Source organism: Eptesicus fuscus, chromosome 21, assembly GCF_027574615.1.
Source record: "Eptesicus fuscus isolate TK198812 chromosome 21, DD_ASM_mEF_20220401, whole genome shotgun sequence".
Taxonomy (NCBI): domain Eukaryota; kingdom Metazoa; phylum Chordata; class Mammalia; order Chiroptera; family Vespertilionidae; genus Eptesicus; species Eptesicus fuscus.
The window spans coordinates 23,531,459-23,547,665 of NC_072493.1; the positions used below are offsets into that span (position 1 = coordinate 23,531,459).

Below are 16,207 nucleotides of genomic sequence, written 5' to 3' on the forward strand. Positions count from 1 at the left end.
AGCTGGTTGTAACCCCTCCTCCAACCCCTCCTTAAACCATTTCTAACTCTCTATCCCTCTCCCTTCCTTTCTGAAATCAATAGAAAACACATATTTTTTAAAGTTCCATTTGGGAAAAATGTTCTTATTATATTGGGGAAGGGCAGAGGGAAGAGGCAAATCAGGTATGCTCCCAAACTCTCAGGCAGTCGGTGTGGAAATGGGCCCACGCTGCAACAGCAGCAGTCATCTCCAGGCCATCTTTCCTGCCTTTTCTCTTTATTCTTCAGAAAGTTTTTCAAACTTTCTTAAATCATCATGGTTTACATTTATTACAGAAAACATCTCAAACGTTATCTAAAAGTTTTCCATTTCTGCAAAGAAAACCTTTTAACCTTTTGCACTCGGATGTTGAGTGTGACTCTACACGGTTAGCATTAGAATAAAGGAATCGAGAAAAAAACAAGCGAGTGCAAAGGGTTAATACTGTTGGCAAGCATTTTACTAGTAATTGGTTTTAGTGACGTGTTCTCACCTCTTATAGGAAGCTCAAAGGAGAAGGAAAGTGCCCCTGCCCACTGAACGAAGGCGCTGGAGTCTAAAGTAGCTCATAAAGAACACAATGCCACGAATATCAGTCCTCAACGGTATCTATACGAAACACCATCAGGGCCAGCAGAAGCTGTCCTGTGCACAGTAGCAAATTAAACACGACCCAGTCAGTAAGGGAACAATTAACTAGAAAACAGGAATTAGGCTGATGTGCCCTGGAAATCCTGGTGAGGCTGGCACCTCTGACCCATGGAGTCCATGAGCCAGGTCCCCAAACAGGTTTGCTCAGGCTGTGAAGTCATCTGGTGCCCAACCTGATGGCAAAGAAGTAGGGCTGCTCCTGCTTTCAGAGAGCGCAAGACATTGGAACCCGAAGCCCTTCTCTCACTGAATGACAGTACCCCAGAGGAGAGCCTGGAAAACTAGAGACAAACTACACCCAAATGGAAAACAACAGGCTTGCCATGCCACCCACCAAAGATGAAGATGTAGATGGGAAGAAAACCCAGCTGAATGGAAACAGCTGGCAAGGTAGGACCTCAGCCAGAAATACTGCCATAGAGAGCTGGGGGAATAGATTTGGAATTTGCATAAACACTTCTACAAGGAGGGGGAGGGGAGGGAGGAGGGTAACGATGGAGGGAAGGGGTTGACTTTTCAGTAATCTTTGATGGGAGAAGTGGCTGTACCAAGGCACAGCTATGACACAATCTTATCGCCCAGGCATCCGATCCTTCGTTCAAGGCCATGGAAAAAGACTCCAAGGAGCAGAGGTCATCTGTTTAATGACTGTCAGATAAAATGTCACAAGACACAACAAAGGGGCCTTGAGTCAACTCAGGAGGAGCTCACATCTTACATCACTGACAGAGGTGTCAGTGCCAATGATGCAAGGTGGCCATAGTGAGCGTGTCTGGAAACTCCGACTTGGGCAACTGCCAGGTTTGGGGTCAAAGGTAAAAAAAGATAAAAAGAATGAAAGTTCTTTTCTAAAATAAAAAAGGATACACATCTAATATTAAAAAAAAAAAAAAAAGGGAATTCAAAGTACACGGATATTCTCTCAAATGAACTCACATTCAGTTTGGAGAAGCTCAGAATACTTTTCATGGCAGCTCCTCTGTGCTATTTCATCCAGGAACTTTTGTGGACCATTACATTGCTCACCTTCCTTAACACCGAGCAGAACTGACCACGGAAGTCCCCAAAGGCACTCAGGGGCCACCACGCCCTTTTCCTGGACTACCCCGGTGGCTCTTCCTGCCTGGCCTCCAAGTGCACACTGCCTTTGAATCCCTTCCTGCCCTATGCCACACAAGGCAGGAGGCTACTATTCCCAGCTCACCTGGGTGGATGCCTGCCAGCAGAAGACACTCAATCCCTCCCTTCCTTTGGAATGCCCACCTCGCGTAAAGTCCCATGCATTCCCCTCCAAGGACTATCATTACTTTTTATGATCCACCCAGCTGGTTGTAACCCCTCCTCCAACCTCTACCAGGCTGCGTGGCCCTCTCTTATGGACCTACACACAAGTAAGAATGTGATCTAACTTGTATTTCCTATTCCCATTTCTCAACTGTGTCTCTCACAGGACTGAGCAGAAGGCCCGTAGCACATGCCAATACATGCTGAATCAACAAGGCCCAGAGCAAATCCCAGAACTCTGACTGGGTGGCTATAATGGAGTAGAGTTTTGCAACAGTCCTTCCAAGTTTTCCCTGGCTGGGGGGAACTTGGGGATAAAAGATCCATCATTTTAATTTTTAAAAAAATATATCTTATTGATTTTTTACAGTGAGGAAGGGAGAGGGACAGAGAGCTAGAAACATCGATGAGAGAGAAACACCAATCAGGTGCCTCCTGCACACATCCCACTGGGGATGTGCCCGCAACCAAGGTGCATGCCCTTGACTGGTATTGAACCTGGGACCCCTCAGTCCACAGGCCGATGCTCTATCCACCGAGCCAAACCAGTTTCGGCAAAAGTTCCATCATTTTAATCCTCAGATTCTGAAAACATATTTAAACTTAAACATAAGCAGGTAAATCTGAGAGAGGTAAAATGTAACTACTAACAAGTTACCTTTTAAGTTCTGAGTGAACAGAAAAAAATGTATCTGTACTGTTTCAAGTGGTAGGCAGATATCATTAAGACTTCCTGTTTCCAAGGTGAGGGCTTGTCATTTGAATACATTTTATGAATTTCCAAGACTATGAACATTGGCTTAGGTTTCATGTCATTTCTCCACATCCCATCATCCTTGGTCCCCACAGTGAATACACAGCTATCACTATAAACACAGTAAGGCTCACACAGGCTCAACAATGCTTCTTTCTAATTCAGGATTGTATTTGTATTCATCGGTACTTATCTAAATCCTATCCATATCAGAAGTCTATACGAATGCATTAGAGACAACTATTTATCTTTTCATCTTTATCAAACAGTCGGGCCTGTTCTGGATAATTTCAGTCTGTAAGGAGTCAAGGAATTAAACAGGATACACTTTTTCTCAGCCCAGCAGATGTGGCTTAGTGTTTGAGCATTGACCCACGAACCAAGGGGCCAATAGTTCGATTCCTGGTCAGGGCACTTGCCCAAATTGCAGGTTTGATCCCTAGTAGGGGGCGTGCAGGAGGCAGCTCATTGATGTTTCTATCTCCCTCCCTTCCTCTCTCTCTAAAAATAAATAAAAACATTAAAAAAAAAAAAAAGTCCTGGGCACAAAAACTTTCTCCAAACCAAATAAGTAAGCCCTGTTCAGGACAGAACAGAAAGAGAGATTAGAAAGATAAAACAGATATATTAAATTCTCAGGACAACAGAAAGATCAGTGATTGTTTTAAAGCTGAGCCTAAGTGCTGGGGATCTTTCTTTTTTAAAAACATTGATTTGTTGTTCCCCTCCTTCTTTTAAAGAATAGTTTACTGAGTTTTGGCGATAAAGGAAGCGAGAGGGAGTGAGAGAAACATCAATATGAGAATGCAACATTGATTGGCTCCTGCATGTTGCCACTGGGGACTGAGCCTGGAAACCAGGGCATGTACCCTTGACGGGGAATTGAACCCTGACCTCCTGGTACACAGGAAGACGCCCAACCAAGAGAGCTACACTGGCCAGGGCATGCTGGGGATCTTGAGCAGTCTGAACGCCTGGCTCATCAGAGCAGTAAGTGTTATGATAGAGCCTGGAGTAGAGTGGGAAGCTGGGTGACCTGTCCATCGAAGGGCATCAGGACAGTGTCATCCTGTTTCCTCGAGTTACGCACATCCAGGTGTGGTTGTCTGACACATTCAGGATCAGCAAATGCATGCAACACCATCATGTGGGCCTAGATTTAATCAATCCCAACTCGTGATGTTCAAATTCAGGAAATCAATGAATTTCACCATATAAGATGGGCATATCAATGGGACGGCACTGAAAGGTGATGATAAACCACCCATTGCTGGAGACTAAGCAGAGAGGAAACAGAGAGGACCAGCACCATACTGGGCATGGCCAGAGGAGAAGTTGTTGGACCCAAGAAAACAGGGAGAGAAAAGCCACCATAAGCTGAGGAAAATCCAACATATATTTTTTCCCCAAAAAAGACAGCAGAGTCTCATGGACCAGTCAGAGCAGACCTGAGTGACATCACATTCTCTCTAGGGAGCCAGAAGGCTACACAGACTCCGCCACAGCCATAAGGGCAAGCCTGAACTACAAAAAACACACAGGATAGCAATTGCATTTAACTGCCATTACCCTCCCTAACCTCAGCTATTTCCTGCCCCAGAGGGTGACCCTAGACCAGTGATGGGCAACCTTTTGAGCTTGGTGTGTCAAACTTCGCCAAAAAACTGAGCATAACTCGGGTAGTGTGTCATAGTTTTTTTAAACTATAGTCCGGCCCTCCCAACAGTCTGAGGGACAGTGAACTGGCCCCCTGTTTAAAAAGTTTGAGGACCCCTGATATAGAGAATGGGGAACCTTGCACTGCTGGTGGGAATGTAAATTGGTGCAGCCACTATGAAAAACAGTATAGAGTCCTCAAGAAATTAAAATTAGAACTACCATATGATCCAGCAATCCAATTCCATTTCTGGGTATATATCCAAAGGAAATGAAATCACTCTAGAGGTATATGCACTCCCATATTCACTATAGTATTATTCAGAATAGCCAAGACATGGAAATAACCAGTGTCCACAAACAGATGAATAGATTAAAAAAAAGTGGTAAATATATTCAACAGAATATTATTCAACCACGAAAAAGAACATCATGCCATTTGGGACTACATGAATGGACCTTGCAGGCATTATGTTAAGTGAAATAAGCCAGATAAAGACTCTGTTTTCACTGTATAGTCTCATATTGGAATCTTAAAAACTCATAGAAACAGAAAGAATGGTGGTTGTCATGTACGAGGGGGTGGGGGAAATGTTGGTCAAATGATACAAATTTTTAGTTATAAAGTTCTGGGATCTAACATATAACATGGTGACTAGAGTTAACAATACTATATTGTGTATATAAGCTGCTAAGAGAGTAGACCTTAAATCTTATCACCACACACACAAAAAAGGTAATTATGTGAGGTGATGCTGGTGTTAACTAACCTTAGTGTGGTAATCATTCACAACATAAATGTGTCAAATCATCACATTATACACCTTAAATTACACAATGTTATATTATATGTCAACTGTATCTAAATAAAGCTGGAAAAAATAAGAGGCCTCCCCTTAAAAAGAAAAAAAGAAAATAAACTTCATCATGAAGGTGAAACAACAAACCACAGAATTGGAGTATGGATTTGCAAATTAAATACTTGTTTTTAGAATCTATAAAGAACTTTTACAATTCAATAATGAAGACTATCAAATTTAAAAATGAGCAAAGGATCTGAATAGATATTTTCCCAAAGGAGATATATATATATCCAATAAGCACATGAAAAGATGCTCAACATCCTTAGTTATCAGAGAAAAAGCAAATTAAACTACAATGAGATAGCATTTCATATCCATTAGGATGCTTATAATAAAAAAATACATAACAAGTGTTAGCAAGGATGAGGAAGAAATTGGAACCCTCAGACATTTCTGGTGGGAATGTAAAATGTTACAGCTACTTTGAAAAAGTCAAGAGCGCCTCAAAAGGTTAAAGATAGTTAGTTACCACATGACCCAGCAATTCCACTCTTAGATTTTCACCCAAGAGAAATGAAAAACATGTTCACACAAAGTTGTACATGAATGTTCATATTCATGATAGCTAAAAGGGAAAAACAACCCAAACGTTCAACAGATAGTTAAACAAAAGACCATATATTATGACCAGAGGCCCGGTGCATGAAAATTTGTGCACTCGGGGGTGGAGGGGGTTGGGAGTATGTGTGTGTGTGTGTGTGTGTGTGTGTGTGTGTGTGTGTGTATGTTCCTCAACCCAGCCTGTGCCCTCTCGCAGTCCAGGACCCCTAGGGGGATGTCCAGCCGCCAGCTTAGGCCTGCGCCCCAGGGGATCGGGTCTAAACTGGCTGTCAGACATCCCTCTGGCAGCCTGGGAGCCCTCGGGGGACATCCTTAGTGCTGCTCTGGAGGCAGGAGAGGCTCCCACCACCACCACTGCCGCTGCGCTGGCCAGCCATGAACCGGCTTCTGGCTGAGCGGCGCTCCCCCTGTGGAAGTGCACTGACCACCAGAGGGCAGCTCCTGCGTTGAGCGTCTGCCCCCTGGTGGTCAGTGTGCATCATAGTGACTGGTTGTTCTGCCTTTAAGGTCAATTTGCATATTACCCCTTATTATGTAGGAGAATTCCATTTATATGAAATGTCCACGATAAGCAAATCCAGAGACAGAAAGTGGATTAGTGGTTGCCAGGAGCCAGATGGGTGGTTGGGGAAAATGTGGAGTGACTACAATGGGTACAAGGTTTCGTTCTTGGGGACAAAGGTGTTTTAAAATTGTGGTGATGGCACCACGAGTCCATGAATGCTCTATAACCAAATGAATTTGTACATTTTAAATTGTACATCTGTACATATTACATCATCTGTGAATTTTATCTCAATAAAGCTGTAAAAAGCACACATTAAATTTCATCAAATTCTATGATTCTCTAAAGAGGACCACCTTTCCTGCTCCAGAATTTAAATATGTTTAAAAAGAATAAAAAGCTGTGCGAAGCCGGAGCCTGTCTCGGCCTTGGGGCCTTGACTGTGGAGCATGTCCTCACCGCCCACCACAGGAGCCCAACCGGCAGCTCTCACGGGGCAGCATGGAACCTGCCCCTCAGAGAACAAGTTAAGTGGAGAGGCTAGCAGTCCACCTGGTCCTGCATTCTAGATGCTAGAGCACCACACTGTGGCCAGCAACAAACATGCACATCCTGCAATTCCTAATTTCTTCTCCTAAGGCCCAGATGAACTGGGAATCCAGGACTTTACTGATTTAGGACATAATAGTGTGGTGCGCACAGTGCATGCTTCACAACACGTTACATGTTGGGGCAGCAACTACTAATCAAAACACATGAACATTTCTTCAGCAACTTACTTTGGGACTGCAGGGAAAGGACTGTGGGAAGCAGGCAGGGCCAAGACAGTGGCGCTGCAGGCCCCTCCTCCAAGGCCCCAAAACCCAGCAAGGAGCCCAGTGCTGGGTGGCCTACCTTGGTGGCTGTGGGGAGCGGGGCTTTGGCTTCTCCTTTTCCTTCTCCCGCTCTTTCTCTCTGTCTCGGTCTCTGTGCTGTCTGTCCTTCTCATCCCGTTTGGCTCGCTCTCGCTCCCACTCCTCTTTCCTCCGCTGCCGCTCCTTGTCGCGCTCTCGCTCCCGCTCTCGCTCTCGCTCCCGCTGCCGGCGCTCTCGTTCTCGTTCTCGGTCTCGCTCCCGCTCGCGCTCTCGCTGTCTGTTCTCTCGCTCTCTTTCCCTTTCCCGTTCCTTTGTTGAAAAGCCAAACACACAAACACACGCCAGCTTCGATTGAAACACTTATAATGGAAAGTACAGAGAAAATGCAGAAGAGCAAGTGAATGAAGATTAGGGAACAATCTCTGGTGGTAATTTTGTTACGGTTTCTCCTTAAAACACATTGCTAAAGAATGGATTAGATGCTAAATTAGGGTGCAACACAACCTAAGAGTGAACGCTTCCAACCACTAATTATAACCTAATCAGCATCCAAGGGCTGGTGTGAGTTCTAGCTGCCAGCATACGAGCCAGCGGGCCTTCCTGGCCTCAGCTCTTCACATGTAGGGTGGAGACAACCAAGACTTTGCACAGGCTCAGGCCTGGGCACCTAAAGCACTCTGCAAATTGAGCACCTCAAAATGGTGGCTCTTGTTTTTCTAAGCATAATCCTTGAACATCTTTTTGAACGATTACTCTGTTCTCATACATATATTTGCTCTAATATTCAAAATTAAAAGTGAATAATGCCAAGATCACAGCACACTGGCAGGTTTTGAGCTTTAGGTGGCTGGGAAGAAGTGAAGTGCACTCCTGACCTTCAGGCTGGCCAATCTGTAGGGCACAGTGGGGGAATGTATTGGAAAGGGACTCCAGCAGGTCCCTGCTATATTTCAAGGCAGCCCTGCCTGGCACGAGGCACTGCACCCTTATAGCCCAACCCCAGTGAGGAATCTGCTCTACTGGGTACAGGGGCACAGATGGTCAACCAGGGTCCTTGTCTCTCCATAAGCTCGCCATTTGATGGGTTCCCAGGGCAGTCACCTTCCTTTGGTCCTAAAAACGCATGATTATCACATAAATCATAGCATAAAAACTACTAAACTGCTTCTAACTAATCCCTTTCTAGTAGCAGCTTTTTCATATCACCCTAATTCAACTCAAAGGCTGAAGCACATATATTCACAAATATACACTAAACTCTCAAGAGAAGTACTATTATAGATCAGTTCTCCATTAAGAAAGACAAAGACATGGTTGGTAGAGGCCCAAAGGAATGTACTGAATTGGTTAAGCATGACAATTGTAAATGATATTACTAAGGAGCCTGAAAAAGTAATATGCTTAAGAGGGTGGAACACAGACCCCTGCAAGCTTGTATCAATACCCCAATCACCAAGCGTAATTTAAAAAAAGGGAAAGAACACAGATAAACCCAAGGAAGTCTCTGTTCAAATCACTACAAATTTAATATGTGGATCTACATTAGTTCTTCAGTCAATGGGCTGGAATTAGTACACTGTGCCGACATAATTAAGTGAACATGAAGTCCTAGAAATAAAAAAAGCGGGCAATTTAAAAAAATCAATCAGTGCCAAGACCGGTTTGGCTCAGTGGATAGAGCGTCGGCCTGCAGACTCAAGGGTCCCGGGTTCGATTCCGGTCAAGGGCATGTACCTTGGTTGCGGGCACATCCCCAGTGGGGGGTGTGCAGGAGGCAGCTGATCGATGTTTCTCTCTCATCGATGTTTCTGGCTCTCTGTCCCTCTCTCTTCCTCTCTGTGAAAAATCAATAAAATATATTTAAAAAAAAAAAAAAAAAAAAAAAAAAAAAAATCAATCAGTGAAGTTCAGAGCTGCAAATCTAAATCCTACTTACCCGGTAATTCTGGTACGGTTCTGTTTCTGTATATTGCACCCTGAAATTTTCATACTGCCCGCCACGCCAGAACCGGTCTATTTCATAGTCATAGTAAGGATCTGCATAAGGCTCAAGTCTGAAAACAAAAACAAAAGTAAATCTTTTCACGTAAAAATAGTATTGCAAACATACTATATAAAAATGTTAGCAAAAAGAATCCAATACCACATTAAGAAAATAATATAGCATGACCACGTGGGATTTATTCCAGGAATGCAAGGTTGAGTCAATATTAGGAAATTTATGAGTATACCTCATATGATAATAGACCTAAAGAGAAAATCAAAAGGATTCCATCTATAGTTGAAGAAAATGTCTGTGATGGAAATTCAATACATCTTCCTGATGAAAATACTCAAGAAAATAGGAAATAATGCTTTCTTAATGTGATAAAACATATGAATATACTAGAGGCCCGGTGCACCAATTCATGCACAGGTGGGGTCCCTCTGGGTGGCCTGAAGGGATCTGACTGAAACCCACAGTCCAACGCCACCTGCAGCTCCTACCTGCCGCTCCCACTCATCCTGGCCCCACTGTGCTTGCTTCGGGCTCGCGCGCAATCAGTCCCGATCTGGAGGCTCATGTTGCCACAGTAGTGCTTGCCAGCCATGAGACCTGCGTCTGGCGCCCTCCCAAGGGGAATAGCCTGAGGGATCAGGCTGAAACTGGCTCTCTGACATCCCCCAAGGGGTCCCAGAATGCGAGAGGGCACAGGCCAAGCTGAGGGACCCCACCGATCGGACTGGGGAGGGACTGCAGGAGAGCTCCAGGGCACGTCAGGCCCATCTCGCTGTCCCGATCAGCTAACAAGCAAGCTAACCTACCAGTCGGAGCATCTGCCCCCTGGTGGTCAGTGCACATCATAGCAAGCGGTTGAGCAACCTTAGCATATCATTAGCATATTATGCTTTGGTTGGTTGAATGGCTGACTAGACACTAGAAAAAGGTGAGGCCTTAAGACCTGTGGCCATATGCCCTAGGCAGCAAATGCAATTCTCACTCAGACACTCTTGTCTGTGACCTAACACTTTCCTCAAACACAATTAGGAAACACATTTTTAACTACTCTTTAAACCAGCGGTCGCCAACTTTTTGGACCTCACGGACCACCAGTTGGCTACTGCTGCTTTCAACCTCTACCCCTTCTACCTCTGAGCTATTAGCTACCACAACAGGTGTGAACACTAGAGCATCCTCCCCTCTCCTCTATGCGCCCAGAAAGCCCAAGGGAGCATAGCCTGGGGACAGAGGGCCTTGAGACAGCCTAGTGGATCCAGGTCAACATGACTGAATCTGGCAACACCAGCACTGTATGTGTTCCTTTTTTTGCACCTTTTACTGTCATTTCTTCCAGAAGTCAGCAACTGGGACTTTCCAGTAGCAAACGTAAATGAATAAAGTGTTGCTACAAGACTAAGATGGTGTTAAAAGTCAGTTCAGATCATTGGCTGCTCAGGAGAAACCTGGCCTGTTTTTGTTCCCTTAGAAATGAGTGCAACAAACCTGTGCTTTCCCCTGGGAGCAGAAGCGCTGGGGAAAAGTGCTGTACTTATCATGTTACACAATCCTATATAATAAAGAGGTAATATGCAAATTGACCATCACACCATTGCACAAGATGGCTGGCAGGGGAGGGTAGTTGTGTGTGATCAGGCCAGCAGGGGAGGGCAGTTGAGGGCGACCAGGTTGGCACGGGAGAGCAGTTGGGGGTGATTGGCCCGGCAGGGGAGGGCAGTTGGGGGCGACCAGGTTGGCACGGGAGAGCAGTTGGGGGCGACCGGCCTGGCAGGGGACAGCAGTTAGGGGTGACCGGGCCGACAGGGGAGGGCAGTTGGGGGCGACCAGGTTGGCACGGGAGAGCAGTTGGGGGCGACCGGGCCAGCAGGGGAGGGCAGTTGGGGGCGATCGGGCCAGCAGGGGAGGGCAGTTGGGGGCAATCGGGACGGCAGGGGAGGGCAGTGGGGGCGACCGGGCTTGCAGGGGAGGGCAGTTAGAGGCAACCAGGCCGGCAGGGGAGGGCAGTTGGGGGAAATCGGCCTGGCAGAGGAGCAGTTAGGCGTCGATCAGGCTGGCAGGGGAGTGGTTAGGGGGTGATCAGGCTGGAAGGCAGGTGAGTGGTTGGGAGCCAGCAGTCCTGGATTGTGAGAGGGATGTCTGACTGTGAGAGGGCAGTCGGACATCCCCCAAAGGGTCCCAGATTGGAGAGGGTGCAGGCTGGGCTGAGGGACACCACCCCGCCCTCCCCAGTGCACAAATTTCATGCACCGGGTCTCTAGTTTCTAAAGATGTGTCTATGATTTTCAACCACATGTACTTCCTTTGTAATTATTTTTTAAAAGGCCAGTAATAAAATATCTGGTAGAAGAAACAACAAAGACAGCATTTACAATGAAAAAAATCACACCTCCCATGCTCCTGGATTTTAATGACAAGTTTCATAGGTTTTCCTGGTTCCTGCCTGGGTAACTTGGGGAGAGGTGAGGAAAGACTTATGGGACTTCACGAATGGCTGTTAATAACTCTGAGCTTTTAGGAGCCCAAATGGGCACGAGGCCTCCCAGTCACATGGCCCTGACACAAAACTAAAACATTTCCTTCATGGAAGCAAAATACTGAGGAAAGTCAACTGCAAAACATCTGAAATTATCTCAGGGATAGCATTCTCAGTCCAGGAAGAGTGGACAGGCACCTGCCCCCACATGCCTTGGGGAACCTACATGTCACTGCTCTCCAGGACACAAGCCCTACACAGTTGGGGACAACTTAATTCTCTTTCAAAAGGGAATGAAGAGGCAAACCATTCCTTACGTTGTGTCTCTGACATCTCTTGTAATCCGGTAATTCCAATCTCGGAAAACTTCATTTTCTTTGTCAAACTCCCGTTCATCCTCACCAATGGTCACAGTAAACCTTTTCTCTTCAAAATCAGGCTCCTGTTCTTTTCGAATGGTTGCTTTTTTTAAAACCTACCATGAGAAGAAGCCAACACCATTACTGTTCATGAAAACAAAGGGAAGCCTATCTTGATTTGACCCACGGAGGCTTAAGCAGCATGCCTCAGTGCTCAGTGGGCAAGGTGTGCCTCAGCTCTATCCCCAGGCAGACAAAGGATCCCATTTACCTTTCTGTGGAACTGGAGTGCCCTATCCCTGCACAGAGTTGCATCTGGCAGCCAGGACAGGCCCACTAAGCGGTACCATAGAGCTTACTCATATCTTGGGAAGGGTGATGAAGGTGGTCGCTTCCTAATAATAGTCCTGGCATTGAACCAGGGAGCCCCAGATATTCATCAAAGATGAGGACCGAGTGTGGAGATTAAGGTAAGTCTGCTTATGGCAGAAAAGGCACAAGGAGCCATTAAAGTCTCAGAGGAAAGGAGGGGCGGTGAAGTATGTGCATGGGAGGGAGAATGGTTTTGTTTTAGTCTGTTATTTCACAGAAGAGAAACCAACTTAGGGGGCTCAGAAAGCAGCCTGGACATTCAGGGCCAAAGCGTGGCCTGGAGTAAAAAAGTGGGAAGAGGGGAGGCCCAAGTTCACATCCTGGCTTGAGAGAGAGGATGGTTTCTCCAGAAGACTGGCCATTTGGGGGTAGCAGTGTGTGCTGACTATGGGGAATGGCTCTGAGTGATCGGGGCTGTAGCACCAGCTGTTGTTGTCCAATGCTGCCAAGCCACATAAAGACAGGAGACTGTGCTCTAGGCTGAGACTCCCTGGCCTTCTGGGCTTGGTCATGACCTAGCATGCCTCACACAGATAGTTAGAAATAATTTTCTATTCTCTAGCTCTTCAAAGAAGTCTCAGAAATATATCCCTCACTTCAGAGGCTCTACTGAGTTTTTGATCACTGTCTCTAGGTCAAGGAAAGGCTAATTTTGTCCACAGACCACCACTAGTATTTTTCTTCTCAGGTTTTCTGCCAAATTCTGTTACCTCCTTTGCATGCCGAAGTCCTCGTTCCCAGGCACTCTCTGTGGGGGGTTCTGGAGGGGGTGGAGGCAAAATTTCATCAACTACTGGCCCACCCTATTAAAAAATGAAAAGGAAAAAGTTGAGAAAGCAAGCAAAACTTTAAAATTTATAAAGAAATGAGAGCAAAAACACCTGGAAGCATCTGGAAGGCAGCTCTGTGACTGACATCACAAAAATGCCTTTTAGTCAAGGTGTAGTAATGTGCCTTAAGCTGGAGAATCACAAACAGCTTAGATGTCAGATTTGATAGCAATTAAAAAAAACAGGTGTTGCCCTGGCCAGTTTTACTCAGTGGTTACACCTTCGGCCTGTGGACCAAAGGGTCATGGGTTCGAATCCTGGTCAAGGGCATGTACCTTGGTTGTAGGTTTCCCAGCCCCGGTAGGGGTGTGTGCAAGAGGCAACCAATAGATGTTTGTCTCTCTCCTTCCCCCCTCCTCCCTCCCTTCCTCTCTCTCTAGGATTCAATGGAAAAAAGATCCTCAGGTGAGGATTGAAAATTAAAAAAAAAAAAAAAGTGTTCACGCACCCAAGGGTTGGCAGGCATCAGTGGGTGAGGTCCGAGAGGCGGGGCACCGTTAGGCGGGAAAGGTTCGGCTTTGGTGATTAGGGAGTAGTTGCCCTTGTCGTTGACTCCAGGGTGTATAAACCTACAATTCATTCCCCAGGTACAGTTCCCTAAGGAAACAAAAGTTAGGTCAGAATGTGTCTATAAGAGCCCATGTGCATGAGGCCAGCTTCCTGTCTGCTTTGCTTGGGTTTGCCTGAGGGCCTGTGACATTCCAGACAGTATGCTGAGCACACTCATAGGTTATTGGTGTCACCCTCCACCCTGTGAGGTGCATGAACCTGAATACAGACATGCCAGAGCCAATCAGCCGCAGTGCAAGTGTGTGTGTGCCTGAGCCCCTCACCCCACTTGCATACACATCCAGGTCCTTGGCAGGCAGGCCTGAATAGTCACAGACCTGACCCTCAGCTGGGGAGTAAGCAGTAGTTCCTAAAGGGCTCCTGAAGGGGACTGGTAATGTGTTAGAGGAAACAGCCCCTGTTCCAAGGTGGTCATGTGAATAGTTAATTTTCCTCTCAAAACAGAAAAGTCCAAGAGCTTCCCAGACAGTTAGAGGTGGCCCCTGCTCTGTGGATTTACTGCTCAGAGACACTACACCCCCAGTGAGGGTCACAGGTGCATATAAAGAACCATGATTCTGACTCAAACCCACTCATACTGAAACAGAAATCGAGAAGCATAAAAACGAACAGAATTCTCCAAGCTTGTCCCCTGGTGGTCTTTACCAGTTCTGTAAATTTGCATTTTTCCTATCAAAAGACTCACAAACCATTTTAGTATATTTCTGGTACTTAAAACACATAAACAATGATAATATATTAGATGTTTATACTCCACACAGAAAAAGTCATCTTTTAATATTATTCAGTGATGAGACAGTCAGGATTATTCAAGAAAACCACTTACCTTTCAGCACGGGAGGGAAGAAGTCAAAGCTTTAAATCTAATAATTGAGTAAATCACTTTTAAAAATTTAATTTTTTAGAGTAGGTAACATGTACACAGGCTTAAAAATAAATATGGCACACAATATCTTAGTTTTAAAAAAACATTTTCAATGGGTTAACATGTAGTTAAATTTTAAACTATTTAAAAATATATATTCGCTTCTAAACATGATGTTCCATTTGAATATTTTTGTCAACAATACCATTTTCCTTGTGCAATGTAAATTAAAGAGAAACAATAATTTGGCATTTGGGAAAAAGCTAAATTTTACCTTTTAAACATTATAAATTCTTAATCTTGTATTAAAACCTACTTGCTTTGAAGCATGCTTAAAATTGCTTCTCTGAGAATGTAAAAATGACAGATTAATTTTTAAAATTCCTAAAAGTGTTTGAGAAATCACATATAAGTCAGAGGGGAAATACTGTACTACAGGGGGTTCAAAATTCCCGAATCTCAGGAGGTTTGTAGATAAAGGCGATGCAGTCACACATCTAAATAAAAAATCTCAAAACACTATCAAGTTCATCATTTGACTCTTACAAAACTCATACTGCATTTCATATTGTAGCTAAAAAGTAAAGCTCACTGTAGAAAATTTGCAAGTACATAAAAGTATGATTATAAACAACTTTCCTGTAATTTTTAAACCTAATATATATCTGGATGATAGATAAATGGATATTTGTTATATTGCTCTTTTATTTAAAATAATTTCAAAACAAAACATTACCCACAAGCTAGCACACTGACAAAAAGGATATTGTATCACTCATACTGGAAAGGGGAGAAAAGAGGAACAGGTAGATGAGAAGAAACACATGAAGAAAATAAGGGGCAAGAGCAGGGGCATGTGCCCCTCTGAGACACTGGTGAGTGACAGAAGCCCAACCCCTCAAAGCCCCGTTCCTGGGTATGTGAAGATCCTTGCTGAGTGTATGTCTGGACCCCTGGCCACCAAAGAGAAGCCAAAAAGAAAGCAGTCGGAATAGTGCAACCCTGTTAGCCCTTTTAAAGTAAAACTTTATTTGTGTAGAAAAATGTCTGGAAATATACATCCCGAACTATTGGGTCTGTGAAAGGAGAAAGATTTTTATTATTTTACTAGAGGCCCGATGCACAAAATTTGTGCCAGGGGCTTGGCCCCCGGGGCTACCACAGCTGCCTCTGCCTCAGCCCCTGCCCCCCTCTGCCTTGGCCCTTGCAGCTCCCACTTCGTCCAAAAGGTCATCCTGTCTGGAAGGAACTCCTGTCTAATTAGCATATTATGCTTTTATTATATAGGATTGTCTTCACTCTCATTAGCATATATTACGTTCGTAATTTTAAAAAGCTATTGGGAAAAAAAATCGAGAAATGGAAGCAAAATTCGATCTTCTGGTTTTAAAATTGTATAGTGCTCTGCTTCTGAATGAAACTTCACAAACACAGAAGTTATGTGGATTATGATTCTGACTGGATGAATAAATAGGCTCACAATTATATAAGGATATGAATATGAGCCAGAAGAGAACAGAAGAAATGGAAACAGCTGTAGCAGGCAGTTCAGTGGAACAAGTTTCTTTTTTTTTTTAATACATATTTTTT

At 44.7% G+C, this 16,207-nt stretch overlaps 1 protein-coding gene across 2 annotated transcripts in view; it reads right to left on the bottom strand.

Annotated features, from left to right (window-relative positions):
* Nucleotides 1-16,207, bottom strand: part of ZC3H18 (zinc finger CCCH-type containing 18) — a 59,815-nt gene that overhangs the window by 16,325 nt on the left and 27,283 nt on the right. For both annotated transcript variants that reach the window (XM_054710165.1, XM_054710166.1), the window contains 5 exons: nt 13,631-13,779; nt 13,063-13,155; nt 11,939-12,096; nt 9,086-9,203; nt 7,190-7,458 (listed from right to left, as the gene is read on the bottom strand). In XM_054710165.1, coding sequence (XP_054566140.1) covers nt 7,190-7,458; nt 9,086-9,203; nt 11,939-12,096; nt 13,063-13,155; nt 13,631-13,779 — 787 coding nt within the window. The remainder of the gene's footprint in view (nt 1-7,189; nt 7,459-9,085; nt 9,204-11,938; nt 12,097-13,062; nt 13,156-13,630; nt 13,780-16,207) is intronic.